Raw genomic sequence first — 18581 nt, forward strand, 5'->3', positions numbered from 1 at the left:
GAAACAGTAAATGCTCTGAAGATACGAATTACTTTTTTAAAACCTAAATATTAAATTGCAACTTCCAAATTCGAAATTACTGACGGAAAAAAAAAAAAAAGGCAGAAGCAATTCTACAGTAAAAGAAAATTTTGGTACTTGATACTCAGCCTAGATACATGCTCACTGCACATTATCTCCCTGTACAGACAGAAAATATTTAGTGGTAGATATTAAAATAAAATGACATATAATAACTATATTAAAAACATCAAACTTCTGGAATACATGTTTGTTCTTTCTAAAAATCACAGCCTATTTATACAACCATATAAGGATGTCACAGTTTAGGACAAAATTCCTAGAATTAAAGCCATCAACTCTGAATTTGTTTTTTAACCAGTTAATATAATTTCCAAATTTATGTTAATTCTATAATCAAAGTGTCTCTAACAAATTGCTATTAAACTTATCAAGCCATTTGATAAGCCATTTTCCTATTATAAGTAAGGTTACACTGTAATGAACATTCTTGTACCTTTTCTGACATTTCTGATCATTTCCTAAATATATAGTCCTAGAAGTGAAATCACTAGGTCAAAGAGTAGGAACATTTTCAAGGCCTTGATACTTGTCAAACTGCCCTTCTGAAATACTGAATCATTTATACTAGCACTACTGAGTGTCAGTTCACAAGAGTCATATCAAAACTAGGTATATTTAATTCCCTTTCTATATATTATACTTTAATTTCCCCAGCTGTAAGAGGAATTATGGTCGTTAAATGTATTTGTTAAATAGAAAATGGGGGTTAGGGGGCTGTAAATCACCTATAAACCCACCACCCGAACAAACCTATGTAAACATCTTCCCAATCTTCTTTATGTGCATATGGGGGTTGGCTTTTGTTTGTTTTAAGTAGCCAATACACCTGTCCTTTTCTGTGTGATCTCATCTTCTGATTTTGTGCTTAAAAAGTCCTTTCTTCCTGAGAACATGTCTTAACAGCAGCAATAAAAATAATAGTTAAAACTAACATAGAGATCACTATGTGCCAGGCACTATTCTAAGTGCTTTAGACATATCAACTCATTTGATCCTATCTTTATCATTATAATTTATTATGATAAGGAACACAGACAAAGGTATTAGTGAATTGTGGCCTTATTTTTTACATTAAAATTTTTTAAAATGCTTTTCTGACTCCTCAACTAAGAAATGCTAAGAGGTTTTGAAAAATCCATTCAATTTTGGGGACATTTCAACACCATTAGCTTAATGAAAAAATGCTTTTCCCCTTTAATAAAACTCTGTTTGAAGCAGACTGAAAGAAGGCAGGAGTTAAATGAACCTCCAGTCACATTACTTGGGAGCAAATAGGTTAAAATTCCATTGGAGCCCTCCATCCTAAAGAAACTTATAATTAAAAAATAAGAACAAGCAGGTTCTTAAAAACTTAAGATAGTAGTTTCTGCTTCAGAAAACATTTCCCCTTTGAAACAATGTTATATTACTAGTCCATCTAAGACAACAACAAACTAGGGCTATAAAGATAGAGAACAGCATAGTGGCTGCCAGGAGGAGTTAAGGATGGTGGGGAATGAGGGTGGGAGTAGGATGGGTGTGACTATAAAGGGGTAGCACAAATGAGAAATCTTTTGTGGTGATGGAATAGTTCTGTATCTGGATGGGGGTAGCAATAAGACAAATCTACACAAGTGATAAAACGTGGCCTTCCCTGGTGGCGCAGTGGTTAAGAATCAGCCTGCCAACGCAGGGAACATGGGTTCGAGCCCTGGTCCGGGAAGATCCCACATGCTGCAGAGCAACTAAGCCTGTGCGCCACAACTACTGAGCCTGCGCTCTAGAGCCTGTGTGCCACAACTACTGAGCACACATGCCACAACTACTGAATCCCATGCGCCTAGAGCCCATGCTCCACAACAAGAGAAGCCACTGCAATGAGAAGCCCGTGTATCGCAACGAAGAGTAGCCCCGCTCACCACTACTAGAGAAAGCCCGCACACAGCAACGAAGACCCGACGCAGCCAAAAATAAATTAAAAAAAAAAAAAAAGGTAAAACGTCACAGAACTATACAGACATGTCTTGTACAAACATCCATTTCCTGGGTTTGATATTGTGAATCTAAAATTATCCTTGTACTATTTTTTGCAACTTCCTGTGAAACTGTAATTACCTCAAAATAAAAAGTTTAAAAAACAACGAAAACAAAAACCAATTTAATGGATTATGAAGTAGGCATTGCACTGGGACTCCAGGAACTCATCCAGTACTTTCTTCTTAAACCTTGACATGCATTTATGGTTAACTGGCTTTAAAGGAATTTTGCCCTGCCCCACCTCAACCTCTCAATAGCCACTAAATATCTCTGTGAGAAAAAAGATGTTTTTCCCTTTGTCTCTGTCTCTTTTTGTCTCAGAACCTAGACTCTTTCTCCAAGTGACACTATACAATCTAAGAAATAAATTCTCCTACGAGCATCATCTTGTATTGACAGCTTATCAGCCAGGTCAAGTTATTCTATACTAAACCATTTCCCATGAACACCAAAAAGTTAAAGTAAACTTAGTGACTCAAAAGACGTTTTTTGGGGGGTCTAACTTATGAATAAGATTGATTCAAGTTGAGTACACTGCGTAAATAAGTCTCTGTTTTAGCAAAGGCTAAATGAAACAGAACCGCCTTGATGCCTCTTAAAATTTGTTCAAATGGATTCAACCTGCAATTTTTAAATCAAGCAGTGAAGAGAAATCTTCTAACAGTAACTCACATATACAAAGGCGATTTCTTAACAGTCATTAAAAGTGTATTTGAAAGTATATTCATGGACTCATTTTGAGCCATTAAACAGATTATTTTGGAAGCACGTGGGAAGGCAAACACCACAACTGATGACCACCTACCCTATGAAAGAACTACTGAATTTCACAGGAGCCACAGCTTCTCTTACGTCTTGTAGGTTTGTTCTGTAAAGTCAAATTCTTGATCTAAATTTCATCTTGTAGGTTCCAACACTTTTAAAAGCACTGCTCTAAGGGTGATGTTGTAGGGATACCTATAGATAGAAGAAGAGAAAAGGCCAATATAGACCAGCATGTAGACAGAGACTGAGGCAAGGAAAGAAAAAGCAATGGAATTTGTAAGAGACTGTGGGGTGTGGGGGCCCTCAGAGTGAGAAGATGACGGCTGCTGAGGCATTCCTAGGCTCAAAAGCTGGAAGCTTTACAGGGGCATAGTACAGCCATTAGCATTCAGCCTGTATGGTTCTCTGGAAAGAAGTCTCAGCCACAGATGAGCGCTCACCCTGAGATGAGGGGCTCACCGCAATTCCTATATTCTTAATGGGTAGAATAAGCCCTGAAACTATATAATTCTAATGGAATATGTTAAATCAAAAACACCACCTCACTTTTCTGTGATGTAACGTACTCACATTCTTTCCTCCCCCAACCTCCCTCCTTCCAATACCTTAAAGCCACCTCTATAGGGAGATCAGAGAGAAAGGCAGAAGCTATCTTCTATCACTGATACTGTGATATACCTACTCTCCTAGTCAACAGTTATCTTCCCTAGTTCTAATCTAAGCCTGCCCTTACTGTATATAAAGGAAGTTCACAGTGAGGAACAGCAATAATATGAACTGACAAAACAGCTGCACCTTACTTCTAACAAAACAGCTAGCTTTTTCTAGTACACAAGAAGAGTCACATGTCTTCTTTGCTTTCTTCAAACCTCCCACTATATTCATGGATTTTTACATTTTAATTCTAATGAAAATGATAATTTTCATTAAAACAAGGATAGAATTATGATATTCCTGATGTTGGAATTTTGGATGTTGCCAAGATTATAGGCTGTTTGCATACAGAAGAAATTTCGCATAGAGAAAGCTCTTTATACATATTGTCAGAAATATCTCAATTGTAAGTTTTTCAGAAATGTTTTAATAAGATTCAGAATGACCTATTATGTACTTTCCCTCATTTAACCAGAATTCTTCCTCAATCTCTAGTGTATCCCAGTTATACAGGAGGACCTTATCTATCCTTTGTATTTAATGTGTTTATTGATATAATCTAAATGACTTATTATATTGACCTACCAGAACAAATAATAAAGTGTGGAACTTTCTTCTTTGAATGTAATACACATCACAGGACTTTCAGTCAGAGCCTGTCACTTTATAAACACTTGGGAACCTCATGAGAGAGGTAAACGTTATTCAACGTAATGACTACAGTACAGATTTCAAGCGCAGTTCACCCCCCTTACTTAAGACTGATCAAAATCACCAGAGAATTGCTATTGGAGAGAAAGCCTGATTGCAAGAGAGCTTTGTGTCATAACTCATCCTGTGTTGAATAACATAACATTCATTCTGAAGAGAAACCCCATCGGCGTAATGAACGTGGCAATGCCTCCAGGAGAAATACAAGCTTTATAGGGCATCAGAGAATTCATAATAGAAAAAACCCCCCAAAACCCTATGAATGTAATAAACATGGAAAAATCTTCAGAATACAGTCATTGCTTCCTCAACATGAAAGAACTCACAATGGAGGGAAGCCCTGTAAATGTGTAACAGCTTTCTAAAAGAAAAAAACCCTTCACAATTAGAAGAGAAATCATACTGGGGCAATCTATGCATATAAGAAATGTGGGAAAACTTTAACAAGAGCTGAGCTTCAACTAAATACCAGAAAATTCATACTTGAAATTAATGAGTGTTTCCCTTATGGTAAACTTTTGCCCTTACTGAACACTGAAGAATTCATACTAGGGAAGAAAATGGTTCTGAATTGTGGGCAGAGGGGAAAAAAATTCTGCTTCCATAGAATGAGTGTTACTTTATAAAAGTTACATTCTTGGACTGGGTAACAGACTTTTGCAAAAATAACTCCAAACATGATAAACAATGGAAGACGATATGCCTGTAGGCTGTACAGGATAAAGCCTTGGAATGGTCACTCATCAAACCCAAATATTGAACAAGTATTATTCAAGCACTATAGATACATCAGTGAAAAGAGCAGACAAGTTTCTGCCCTTGTGGAATTTACGTTCTAGTGAGACCCCCAATCTCTAAGAACTTGACTTATGACCACCCCCAGAAATTATCACCTCCTTAAGACTTCTGCAGTTTTGGTCAAAGTCCTACTTATTACTGATTGACAGCTACACTTAACTGAAGCTCTTACTCTGAAGTCACCCCCTGAAATTATTCTACTTCCAGGAATTTCTCAAAAGACCTAGAAGGTATTTTATTTTATTTATTTATTTAAATAAATTTTATTTATTTATTTATTTTCGGCTGTGTTGGGTCTTCGTTGCTGCGTGCGGGCTTTCTCTAGTTGCAGTGAGTGGGGGCTACTCTTTGTTGCAGTGCGCAGGTTTCTCACTGCGGTGGCTTCTCTTGTTGCGGAGAACCAGCTCCCAGCGCGTGGGCTTCAGTAGCTGTGGCTCGCGGCCTCAGTAGTAGCGGCATGCGGGCTCTAGAGGGCAGGCTCAGTAGTTGAAGCGCATGGGCTCAGTAGTTGAAGCGCACGGGCTTAGTTGCTCTGTGGCATGTGGGATCTTCCCAGGCCAGGGCTTGAATATGCGTCCCCTGCATTGGCAGGTGGATTCTTTAACCACTGTGCCACCGGGAAGACCCTACAAGGTATTTTAAAGGTCAAGTAGTCCAAAATCCCTTATTTCACACATTTTTTTTTTAAGAAAGGCTGAAGATATGAAATAGGTTGTATTACTGGCACAATCTATAGATGGCAAAGCTGAAACAAAAATGCATGTCTTCTGGCTCATTGCTTTTATGTTTTGCCACTGTACAAAATTTTCTTTTGGGATTCAAAGGGCTTTAAAATAAATTTTAAAGGAAGTGAAATTAAGTAATTAAGAATTTTCTGAGCACCCATTCAGAGAGCTGTGAATGTTGGACACTGATTAAAAAAGAAAAAGAGGCAGCAAAGTACATGGAAATTTACCCCCAAAACTGGTTTAAATTAAAGAACAACAAGAACAAAAAGACAGGGAGCAACTCTGTGGAAGTGAGAGTTGTAAGGACGTATTAATAGAGGGTGAGTGCAGATGATGGAACTACTGACTTTTCTCCTTCCTTGTAATCAGTATAACTTCAGTGCCAGCAACCATATTATTGTGTTTCCTTCCCGTCCCTATCACTAAGAAATGGCTACTTATTAGGAGGAGGGGAGAAGAATGAAAAGACTGGTTTTGTGTGAGAGGGATCACCATCCATAGAAGCTTCCAAATTTGGCCATGCTGCTTGGGCCAGTGGGCAAGTGAAGATTCTTAAGATTTCTGTAGCACTAGCTATGGGAATATCAGGGCAAAGTGTTCAGATGAAGGGGGATCCACCAGTATATACAGGTAAGAGACTGAGCTGAGACCTGTCTCGGGCCCAGCAACCATGTACAGGCACTAAGGAATGTTCATACTTCTAGAGCCAATGAGCTGCAGCCCTGAAAAAACACTGTGCTCTTTTAATAAACATCCTTCAGAGTTGATAGGGAAGGGGAAGGGCAGAAAAGTTATTTAGGAAGTAAAACCAACTGGAGATACTAGAGAACAGAGGAAAGAGGATGCAGGGAGAAGGGAAAAGAATGACTCGAAGGTTTCTGACTGGTATTAAAAATGGATAAAATGGTACAAATCACTCAGACAGGGGACCTTAAAAACTGAAATCAGAGCAAACATGTAATTATATTCCTACTAAGTAGATTTTTAAATTATTGGACTTTTCCTTTACCATTAAATTCTTTTCATTGGTGAATATGTTTTTCTATTCTTCTCTACCATAAAACAAAAAACTAAGAAACAAAGTGTCGAAATCTGTTCTTTTGTCTTCCTTCACTCTGAGGTAATTTCAAGTGTGATACAAGGTTGGAGAAAAAACAGACTTAGCATTATGTTTGCTTCAGATCTGCTTACTTCAAGATGTGATTTCGTTGGCCAGTATTTTACCGACAACTAAGGCCAGTCTCTATATAATAAAAAATAATTTTTGACATCTCAAAGATAAGGCCAATAGTTTCTAGAGGGAAATAAAAGGCTTGGAATTTTCCCTGAGCAATTCTGAGGTAGACAGTGTAACAGACAGGCAGATACGCAGCTTTATTCTGAGAAAACAACTGTGCTTCTTATAGCTGCCCCTTTCTTTCTACAAGTCAAGAATAAGTTTAGGGACAAAAGTTTAAATAAATTCTGCTTGATATGAAAGACTTGGGAATACAGAATGCCACAAACCGGTAAGAATGACAGGGACCTACTTAGGGAATGGAATTAATAGGAGTTATATATTTTAATAAGTTTCAAATAACTCAGAAATTGCTTCTATTGTAGAAAACTGAGTGAGACCTGTGTGGTTCAATCACCAATTTGCAAGAAAAATCACTAAACCACATAGTTGGATTCAGAATCTATCATCTTCAAAGCTCAAATTTAGAACACATTTTAGTTCAGAAAATGTGAATAAATCGTCACCTGAAATAAAGTTACATGTGGATATTCACACATAATAATGAGTTTTGATTGAAACAGTTTTAGTGTAACTTAACTAAAGATCTTTTTAATAGTTTCATAATATATATATAGTTTTTTAAGTTTTACATAAAATTATATATAAAGTAGAGACGAACATTGGTATAATGGGCAGAAACATGAAGATAAATTTACTGGGTTCAGTGATAACACTGTCTTTTCATATCTGAGGTTAAATTTGGATTTAACAAAAATAATTCATTCTTTAGTAAAGTTAATATTCTAACTACATAATAAGGTAGCCACCATTTTATGCTAATAAATGAGACTAATACATTAGATTGGCCACCATCGTGGTTTAAAAAATCTTCTGTTAAAGTTATCAATAGCAAGAGTTTCACATAATAAACAATATCTGTACAAACAATATGGAAAACAATTTGGCAGTATTTAATAAGTTTAAGGATGTTAATGCGCTACAACTCAGTAATTAATGCACTAGAGTATAAACATGGATGCTAGTCAATGATGTTAGACATAAGAAGCTAAAGAAGAAAAAAAACAGGATACCACTTACATAAAAAATCTGAAACCTGCAAAAGCACATATTGCTAAGGGATACATATACTTACAGAAAATCTGTATCTAAATGCACAGGAATGATATAGATCAATACTGGATAGTGGTTCCTTTGGTGGGAGGAGGGAAGAGAGGTGAATATGGGAGGACGCAGAGTGGCTTCAACAGTACTGCTTAGGCTGAAGGTTGAGATGAGAGGTTCATCTCATTACATATGCCTTGTTGTATGTCTTAAAATATCTCAGGATAAATTAGAAAACATTTTTCTGCCAGATGACAAAGTCCTGTTTACGCTGCCAGATTTAATGTAATCTTGATGATTATATGAGATGGATACATCAGAATATTTTGGTGCTACATCGTTTCTTCCAAGGGTTCCTATTTCAATTTTTTAAGACATTCTCTCATTGAACAAACATTTACTAAACACTGTTCATTTTCTTATTCTAAATACTGAGTTCCCACTACATGCCAGACAGATAAAATAGTAAAAGCAAAATTATCCGTCCTAAGTGTCCTCATGTAGCTCAAAACCTAGCAGAAGTGGCAAGCAATAAACAAATAAGCACATGATTAACACCACTTTATACCTGATCACGCCTTCCTTCTTAAAAATGTCTTTCACTTGGTTCATCGCATTTCACACTAACCTAGGTTTCCTCCTAAATCACCGGCTGCTGCTTCTCAGTTTCTTCTGTTAGCTCCTCCTCAACACTACATAGGTCCTTCTTTTCTGCATCTATATTCACTCTCTTGGTCATCTCACCTATGCTTTAGATATCCCTATACCGACAACTCCCAAACTTACACTTCCAGTCTGAACTGAAAATATATGCTAGTATATATTACGTAACTTAACATTCTCTGTGGCTGTCCAACAGGCAGGTAAAACTAAACATGTCCAAAGCTGAACTCAGGCTCTTCCTTCAAAACCTGCTCCTCTGGCCCTTCTCCACAGGCTACACTGCACAGTCTATTCTATATAAATGGCAGCCCCAGGAGCTATGAACACCATACTAATAATTTTCCATCTCAGAGACTATCAACTACACGTGTCCGGTGTCAGGCCAGAAACCTTGTCATCATCCTTGACTCCTCTTGCACATACAGTGCCTGACAACCTCTCACCACCTCTTCCCTCACACCCTGATGCAAGCCACCTTCATCTCTCACCTGGTCTCCTCGATTCAGTCCTTGGTACCAGCCCCTCCCCACCCCCAGGCTTGCTTCCCCACACACCCTGGTCGGTAGTCAGGAAGAGCTACTTAAAACCCAAGTCAGAAAATGTCACTTGTTTGCGCAAAACCCTCTCCTAGCTTCCGATCTTTTTCAGAGGAACGGTTTTCAAGGCACCATGTCATCCAGCCCTCTCTACCTTTCTCACTTTCTACTAGACCCTCGCGCTCACTCACTGCAGCTCACTGGCCTTTGCCCTGGGCTTCACACCTCACATCAGTAATCTTTTCCCTTATGTGAGCATAATAAACGGCTTACAATGGGTAGATGCATAATAAATGTTAGTCTCCTTAAAAAAAAAAAGCCTTCCTTTTTTCTTGTCTCTAAAATACAACACACAGTCATATTATAAAGTCATAAAATAAAAGTATAATGAAAAGTATCCAGGGCCATTGCAGACTTGTATATACTACAACAAACACACTATATTTTGTTACCGAAAGAACTAAGAACGAAACTTACGGTACTAAGTATCAGTACTGTTTTCTCTGCCTGGAACACTCTTCCCCTAAACACCAGTACGGCTTGCTCTCTCACCTCGTTCAGGTCTTTCTCAGACGGCACCTTTTCAGTGAAGCCTTTCTGACTATCCTATCTAAAATCACAACTCCCACTGCCCTTACGCCGCCCTATCCTCTTCTGGCTGTTCGACGTTTTTCATGACACAGTGCTAGTTCACCTCACTCACATGTAAGATGCACGAGGGCAGGAATTTTAGTCTCTTCAGTGTAAGCCAGTGCCTGGCACAGAAGAGACACTCAGTAAATACTTGTTGAACTACAACACATACATGTAAAACTGCAACTGACAAGTCCAGTGAAGAACTAGGAAGTGCTGGGAGAGCCTGTAGGAAGAGAAGAAAAGCTCACCTGAGAAAGTCAAACTTGATCTGAGAACTGAAGGATGAGTTAACTAGGACGTACACAGGCTCAGTGGTGAGAGGGGCTAAAAGGCCACTGTAGCTAGACCAGAAAAAGGTGGAAAAGGTGTAAGATAAGGTTGGAGTGGGTAAGAAGAGGCAAAACTTTGAAGAGATTTGTAGACGACATTAGGATGGTTTGCCTTTACCCTCAGAGTGACAGGAAGCCACTGAAGCATTATAAGCAGAGGAATCCAATGAGCAGATTTACATGTTGAAAGATTACCTTGGCTATTGGGTAGAGAAAGTTTAGAAGGGTCAGGGTGGATGTGGACAGATCAGGTAAGAGGGCACTGCAGTAATTCAGCTGAGTTACAACGGTGTCTTGGATTGGGGTGTTGAGAGTAGAGAGAGAATGGATAAATAAGATACTTAGGTTAAAAAAAAAAATCAATGGGGTTGGTGTTAAATTAGATCAAGAAGTGGGGTCAAGGGAATTTTTAAGGTTCACTTCTATGAAGTTTACAAAGCACTGTTAGATGTCCCAGGGAAATAAAAATTTCCCATTGACTTGAACTTTATGTCTTTAAGTAATAGTCACAGTCTAGATCTTCAGTGTCAAACCCCTCTCCACAAATGACTGTCAAGCATAAGCACTTGCAATGTGGCAACTCCACATAAAGATGTGCTGTAATTATACAATATACACTGAATTTCAAAGTCTTCATACAGAAAAAAGAGAGTACAACATCTCAATAATTTTTATACTGATTACAAGTTGAAATGATAATTATTTTGGATGCAGTAGGTTAAATACAATTATTAAAATTAATTTTACTTGTTTCTTTTTAACTTGTAATGTGGCTACTAGAAAATGTAAAGTTATAGAAATGGTTCACATTATATTTCTACTGGATGGTACTAATGTTGTATGAAACAAATATAGTAACTGCAGTTTATTCAAAAGGAAAAAAATAGAGGCTTCCCTGGTGGCGCAGTGGTTGAGAGTCCACCTGCCGATGCAGGGGACACGGGTTCATGCCCCGGTCCAGGAAGATCCCACATGCCATGGAGTGGCTAGGCCCGTGAGCCATGGCCGCTGAGTCTGCGCGTCTGGAGCCTGTGCTCCGCAACGGGAGAGGCCACAACAGTGAGAGGCCCGCGTACCGCAAAAAAATAAAAAATAAAAAAAGGAAAAAGATATGTCTAAGGAGAAGATGGCTGAACTTCAGGGCAAAAAAAGTAATTTTTATAAAGAATTTAGTTTGCTTTGTTTTGTTCGGGGATGTGAGGAAATGAATATTTCAGTTACTATCATTTAAATACAAAAGCCATTTTCTGTTTGTGTTTTATTTATAGACTAGATTGTTTCTCTTCCTCTGTTGCTGAACTAATGGTTCTATTGACGGTACCCTCCATGGTGAGGGAGGAAAGTTAGAAAAACACAGAGTTGTGGAAATGACAAAGACTCAGAGATCATTCAGGCCCATCCTTTCATTTTGTTAAGTGACAGACTTGAGATATTCAGACATTAAGTAACTTACTTGAAAAACACAGGACTAATACTGTCTATACCACTGAAGATACAGATGTTTTCTGTAACATCTATGTTATAGTTGACTTGAAAATACTGCAACAAATACACTATATTTTGTTCCCAGAAGAACTAAAAAAATATCTTATGGTACTGAATATGTCAGTATTATCAATGACTTAGTTTTGGGATACAAAATCATATTAATATTCTTACCTGATAAGAGTGGAAAAAGCATCAGTTTTTAGAGTCTGAAAGCCAGTTCCAACACTTAGCTGTGTATTGGGGACAAATGTCATTCTGTTTTCTCATCGGTAAAATAGATACTTCAGTAAAGTGATGAAGCCAAATCAACCAAAATGATTCAAACAGTACTATCTACAAGTCAACAGTGTATAGCTATGAATGCCACATGAGTTTTTGAGGCCTGAGTAATATACAGATAAGTTACATCAAAAGCTTTAAACATTTAAAAATTAATATAAAGTGTTATTTGTCATTTCTAAAACTTCTTAATTGGGGATACTATAATTCACCAGCTTGTTGTATATTTTAAAGGAAAGTTCTTAAAACTACTCACATCTGGTTGAATGGCTTTAAATACTGGAACATCCATTAGCGTTATCTGACCCTGAAATAAAAAGTAAAAAAATTACGATTTCTTAGAATTCCATAATGTGACATATATTTGCAATTAAAATTATATTCTGTACTAAAACATATTGAGTACTCAAATCTTTACCAGAAAGAAATCCCAGTTTTATAAGGGCTTAAGAAAATGAAAATTTAGCCCTTATATCATTAAATATATTTATTTCTAATTATCTCATGCCTATTCATATTTTTGTGTGAGATAAGTGAGGTAAAGCTACAAAATAAACAAAAATAATTTAAAAAATTTGAACATGGTCATACATTAAATCCAAATTAAAAAAAAAAACTTGGATCTACTGGTTTGTAGAGCAGTGTTGTTGTTGTGACTATTAAGTCATATCTACTCAAACAGTAATATAAAATATGACATTAATGAAGAGGTATTCTTCCCAATTTATGAGAAGTAACTGACTCTACACTAGTGGCAACTCCTATTGAAGGACTTCACATGGACCTATCTCAACTGTGGCTATAGACGTAAAACAAAATCTAGCAATATACCAAGGAATAATATGCTATGGCCAAACACAGTTTACTCCTGGAATGCAAGAGTAATGCAATATCAGGAAATCAATATATTCTGCTAACAAGTTAAAGGAAAAAGATAACACAAATAAATGAACACTTACATCAGTTAAGAATTAAAAGTTTTTCTAGGTATCCTTCATGATACTGCAATAATGCCTTCAACTTTAATTTTTTAATTTAGGAAAAAGTAAAAATACTTCTTACATACGTCAATTAAGTACAGTTAGCTTGAGGAGGTGGTATTGGTAGGGACAAAAGCAATTACCATGAAGGTAAGTACTTATTATTACTTACCAAGTTGATAGTGTAACTTACGAAGCTGCTCTAAAAATATCAATGGATTTTCTTACCTTCTGTTCATTCTTCTGCTTGCTCCATTGTTGTGCTACTCTCCCCATGGATTCCCACATCTAGTTTCTTGTTTTTAAAAATCTCCTCTGTTGGGCCTACAAATTCTAACTGAATAGCACCAATATGTAAATTATGTGCAAACACTGGAGAACAAGAGGTGGGAGGCTTACCGCATATTCTTCTGGTGTAACCTTAAGGACATCAAATACCACAGCATCAAAGCTTTTCTTCAATTCAGAACCTTTGTCACTCAATGACTCAGAACTGCTACTTTTCTGTTAAATTGAAAAAAAATGCAGCCATTTAAAAACTGTCTTGCAGTTAAGTGTCATGGAAACTAGACCGGCCTTAAAACTGAGGAAGCTAAGAAAAGTGAGTTAACAAGTGCTGTAGAAAAGTTGGGCAGAACACACTGCTTCCTTGGAAGAGCACTAGGAAAAGGGTCGGGCAACCTGAAATCTAACCTCAACTTTAGATTTTTAGGTTCTTGAGTAAGTTTTCCTGTCTGTTTCCTCACCCTGACATCCTATCATTTCTAACAGAAATAAAAGATATTATCAATAACAAGTTCAATGATTTTCAAATGGGGTAAAAGAAGTTAGGGGAGAAGGATACACCCATCTATAATTTTTTAAACTAATTTTTATTAAGAAAAAGACAAATTATTTTCCTAACATAAACCACAGGAAAACATTCAGAACTCCATTAACTAAATAACCCAGTCTAGTTTGTTAAGTGCATGTCTGTCTGTGATAGTACAATTGATACTGTTCTTCTTATTATAGTACAGATTTAAGCGTTTTCTGCTTTAATTTTGAATTTGCTGTTGCTATATGCAGAACAAAAGGTGGCTTTTGGCCCTGAAAATCTTATTTCTGTTAAATTTCCACTTCATCTGTACTACAAAATAAAAGTGTATTTTGCAATCAGTTGGCTGAAATCAGAGTATCATCCCTGTGAGAACATTTAGATCACTCTCTGTTAAATGGTGGTAGGATATCAGGCTACAGTCAGTGGCAGAAAAAACTAACCAAAGTTTCATTTACGAAGGTATAATATTATGTATGTCAACCTATCAGCTATTATACATCAATTTTGAGCACCTGTCATTATGCTTCATTTTTACTTTTTCCTTCCCTTGCAGTAGCAACTAAATATCAAAATCATTACAAAGGAAGGGATCTGTCATTAATTTTGGAAAATCCTCAACCAGTATTACTTCAAATATTTCTTCTGCTCCTTTCTCTTTTTCCTCCTTCTGGCAGTCCCATTACATACATGCTACACCTTTTGTCATTGCCCCACAGTTCCTGAATATTGAGTCCCATTTTCCTCATTCTATTTTCTCTTTGCACTTCAGCTTGGGACGATACTATTAACATGTCTTCAGGTTCACTGATTCTTTCCTTAGCTGTCTACTGGTCACCAGTCTACTGGTGAGCCAATCAAAGTCACTCGTCATTTCTGGAACGACGTTTTCGATTCCTAGCATTTCCTTTTGATTCTTAGAATTTCAATATCCCTGCTTCTACTATCCATCTATTCTTGCATGTTGTCAATTTTTTTCATTAGAGCTATTAGCATTATTAATCATGGTAATTTTATTCCCAGTCCATTAATTCCAAAATCTTTGCCATATCTGAGTCTGGCTGTGCTGCTTGCTTTGCCTCTTCAGCCTATGTTTTTTTGTTTTTTTTTTAAATAAATTATTTATTTATTTATTTATTTATTTATGGCTGTGTTGGGTCTTCGTTTCTGTGCGAGGGCTTTCTCTAGTTGCAGCGAGCGGGGGCCACTCTTCATCGCGGTGCACGGGCCTCTCACTGTCGCGGCCTCTCCTGTTGCGGAGCGCAGGCTCCAGATGCGCAGGCTCAGTAGTTGTGGCGCACGGGCTTAGTTGCTCCGCGGCATGTGGGATCTTCCCAGACCAGGGCTCGAACCCGTGTCCCCTGCATTGGCAGGCAGATTCTTAACCACTGCGCCACCAGGGAAGCCCCAGCCTATGTTTTTTTGTTACTTTTAGCATGCCTTAAAATTTGCTGAAAGCCAGACATGATTTAGTGGGTAACAGAAACTGAGGCAAATAGGCCTTTAGTGTAAAGGTTTACGTTTATTTGTAAAGGAGTTATGCTGTTTATTGTGGTTAAAGGTGCCTTCACTTTCCTCTAGTGTCCTTGTTTTAGTCTCTGGGTTTTTCAAGAAACTCCTCCTTAGATAAGAGTCTGTGCCTTGCAGTTCTTTCAGCTGCGATCCTTTACTATTATACGGGAGCCCTGCTGATGTGGTGCTAAGGTGTGGGAAGAGGAGAAGTGTTCCATTGCCCTACAATCAGGTACTTTAGTGAGCCTGTGCCCTTGGGCTGTGAACTCAGGTGCTTCTCAGTACCCCGGACTCCCCTTAGAAAGTAAGACAGGAAGGCTAGAGGGCCCGGAGTTGGGTATTTCTCTTTCCGCAAGTAGGTTAGGCTCTGGTAAAGCAGTCTCCCCTGAGGTCAGGTGGGGAATAGAATGTGCTGGGCATATTTTAGGATGACTACTTCCCCCTAGTATATTTCAAAATGGTTACTTTCCCCTCCCTCTGCTGGAAACAGGAGGGATTTTTCTCTGAACCTCACTGTGAGAACTTGGTGGGGCTCCTGGAGGTAAAACTCACAAAAGTGGGGAGGGAGACCTAAAACTGAGCCCCCAGGAGGTCTTAACTTTCAAGCTAGTCCACACACTGCCTCCAGCAGTTTGTCAACTACAGTAAGCTTTCCTACCCTTTCCTGGCTCCAGGGAATTCTACTCTTGGTAAACAGTGATTCTCTGTATTTGCCTCTTTCTCCAGTTTTCAGGGCATCACTGTCAATTTGCTGTGACATCAGTTCTCTGATAGAGCTAAGACGAGTTATTGGTTTTCAGTTTGTTCAGCTTTTTTCAAGCTGTGAGGACAGGAGTGATGAATTCCAAGCTCTTTATGTGTCTGAGCAGAAGTCCAAAGTCTCATAAATGGATTTCATATATAGTATCTTATTCCATGTGCTTAATCTCTGTAACTAAGACTAGCTTACACTATGTTGACAACGTTACTTTATATTCCAAGACTAATATAGAAATTTATTCATGTTAAGCATTCAAATAGACATCAGTTAAGCAGTATATACGAATCCAGTAACTACCAAATAATAGATATATTGTGAAGTAAATACATTCATTTTAAACATAATTTGGTAATTTTCTCCAAGTTTCTAACTCATTCAAGACAAGTGAGCAAATCGTAATGGCAATCTTATTGCTTATCAAAGTCAGTCATCATTTTCCTCTTTTCCTTCTTACAAACCATTAGTAGAGGCTTTAAAAATTATGAGTAATGTGCTTCTATCTGTTTTCCCACTACCAATAAATAAGCTGGTAACAACAAGAAGCTAAGCAGTACTGAGACCTAATGTGCACTAAGAGCGCAGTAGTAATTCTTTATTCACAACAAGACTAAAAAACTACTCACACTTCTAAATGTCTGAAAAAAGTTCGCCACCACTCTGCTGACACCAGAAGCTTAAACATAGGTTAAGTCTGGAAGGCAGAGACAAGAGGAGTCAATCACCCATCAAGTACCTTAAGTACTTGTGAGGTTTTCACATTTGTGAGAAGTTTGCATTTTGATATGTTAACACATCTTTATTTTAAGAGAAGGTAGAAAAACATATATTTTAAATTTTATCTTCTTGCCACAGCAGGAGGACAATTTAAAAGGCAGACTTCCCCCCAGCCCCTTACTTCTCATGTACTAAATTATATTACTCTGAGGTCTGATGTAATTCATCCACTTTCAGAAAGGCCAACACAATTTTTTATACGAGTGAAATGATCTATTTTATTTAACAAACAATTGTGTACTATTTCCTGTAATACTAGCTCATATGTTTCAGGATACATAGTCATAAATATACTATACATATACACACATACATTTAACATAGTCAAGAAATATGGTCATAAAAATACCATGTAAATATACATATATTACAGACATATTTACAAACATATATAATCCCTGTCTCAAGGAGGACGAAAAGCTATGTATAAATTTAGGGAAAAAATTATTAAAAATGTTTTTTTTTAAGTGATAGTTTCAAAAATCAGAAAGCTCCTATCTGTTTAGGGAATCAGGAGAAAACTTCCCTAATTTTTTGAAGTAGAAAAGGCTAACTAAGGGTTTATACAAACATCAACAGGATGTAGTATTCTTTCATTAGAATGTAAATTTCACGTAGAGAATTAGTAGCAGTTAAATCCATTAGAAAGAAAATTTAGGCTCATTTTGATGAAAGTCTTAAATGCAGGGCTGAATGTGTATTTAGTTAATATTTAGTTAGTAGGTAATGAGGAACCATGGACAGTTTGGGAATACAATAAAGTATAACAGCTGTATTTTAAGAATATTAAAATTGAATTACAGTCAAATGTACCAAAAATAGCAGAGAATAGAAGTGCAAGATCAAAATTTAAAAAGGCCACTATAACATTCTAGACAAGAAATAATAAATGACCAAACTAAGATGGTACTAGTAGAAATAAGGAGTAAAGGACTAGATCTCAGAGATAAGTGTGGTGGACAGGCTCTAAGCCAGCTGCCAGGCATCTCTATCTCTTGGTGGTCACCCCCCTGTGTAATCCTCTCCACTTGAGTGTGGGCAGGATGAGATGTCGATGATTACATTACTGAGGATTCTAACTTCTGTTCTGTTAGCAGACTCTCCCTGCTGTGATGTGAAAATGGCTGTGGTGGGCAAGGGGAAGCAGGTTAATGCCAAATCTAAAGATCTGAACTCTGATGCTAAGGAAACAGTGATGCTACTAACAAAAGTCAGAGAAAGAGGGTGGCCTATTTTCTTTACAGGTAGTGCAGCAGAATAGAAACAAAGTAACCTGATTTTGTTCATATAGTAAGTAAAAAGTCCATCCATCAGAAATGCTTAATAAAATTCATAAGGGTAGCCAGAGCTAGAGTTAAAAATACAGAAATCATACTCCAATAAAGATGTTAAAAAAAATACAGAAACCATCTAATAAGAAAAATAATTGAAACTACTGACTTAGAATAGAATATTTTCAATGACCACAAGGCCTAAGTAATTGGCTTGGGCTAAATGAAGTTATCAAGGAACTCTGAGGTCAAGGCGTTAAAGTGTCATCATTTATTTTCATCCTCTATGGTAAGAGTAAAATTAAGGAGAAATATAGAAGCTAAATACTAAAGTTATTAAGGAAAACAGGCCAAGTACCCTAGATTTACAGACAAAGCAAAAAAAGAAGGGGGGGTAGGTGAGCACCTAGTTCAGTCTTTATGTCCATCTTTAACACTC

The 18581-nt window shown here is 37.3% G+C and overlaps 1 protein-coding gene across 2 annotated transcripts in view; it reads right to left on the bottom strand.

The window, feature by feature from the left end:
* RALGPS2 (Ral GEF with PH domain and SH3 binding motif 2) overlaps positions 1-18581 on the bottom strand; it is a 160419-nt gene that overhangs the window by 98610 nt on the left and 43228 nt on the right. For both annotated transcript variants that reach the window (XM_082612751.1, XM_082612750.1), the window contains exons 3-4: positions 13408-13512; positions 12285-12335 (exon numbers count right to left, since the gene is read on the bottom strand). In XM_082612751.1, coding sequence (XP_082468877.1) covers positions 12285-12335; positions 13408-13512 — 156 coding nt within the window. The remainder of the gene's footprint in view (positions 1-12284; positions 12336-13407; positions 13513-18581) is intronic.

The sequence above is a fragment of the Mesoplodon mirus genome, assembly GCF_964341445.2.
Source record: "Mesoplodon mirus genome assembly, chromosome: 3".
Lineage (NCBI taxonomy): Eukaryota > Metazoa > Chordata > Mammalia > Artiodactyla > Ziphiidae > Mesoplodon > Mesoplodon mirus.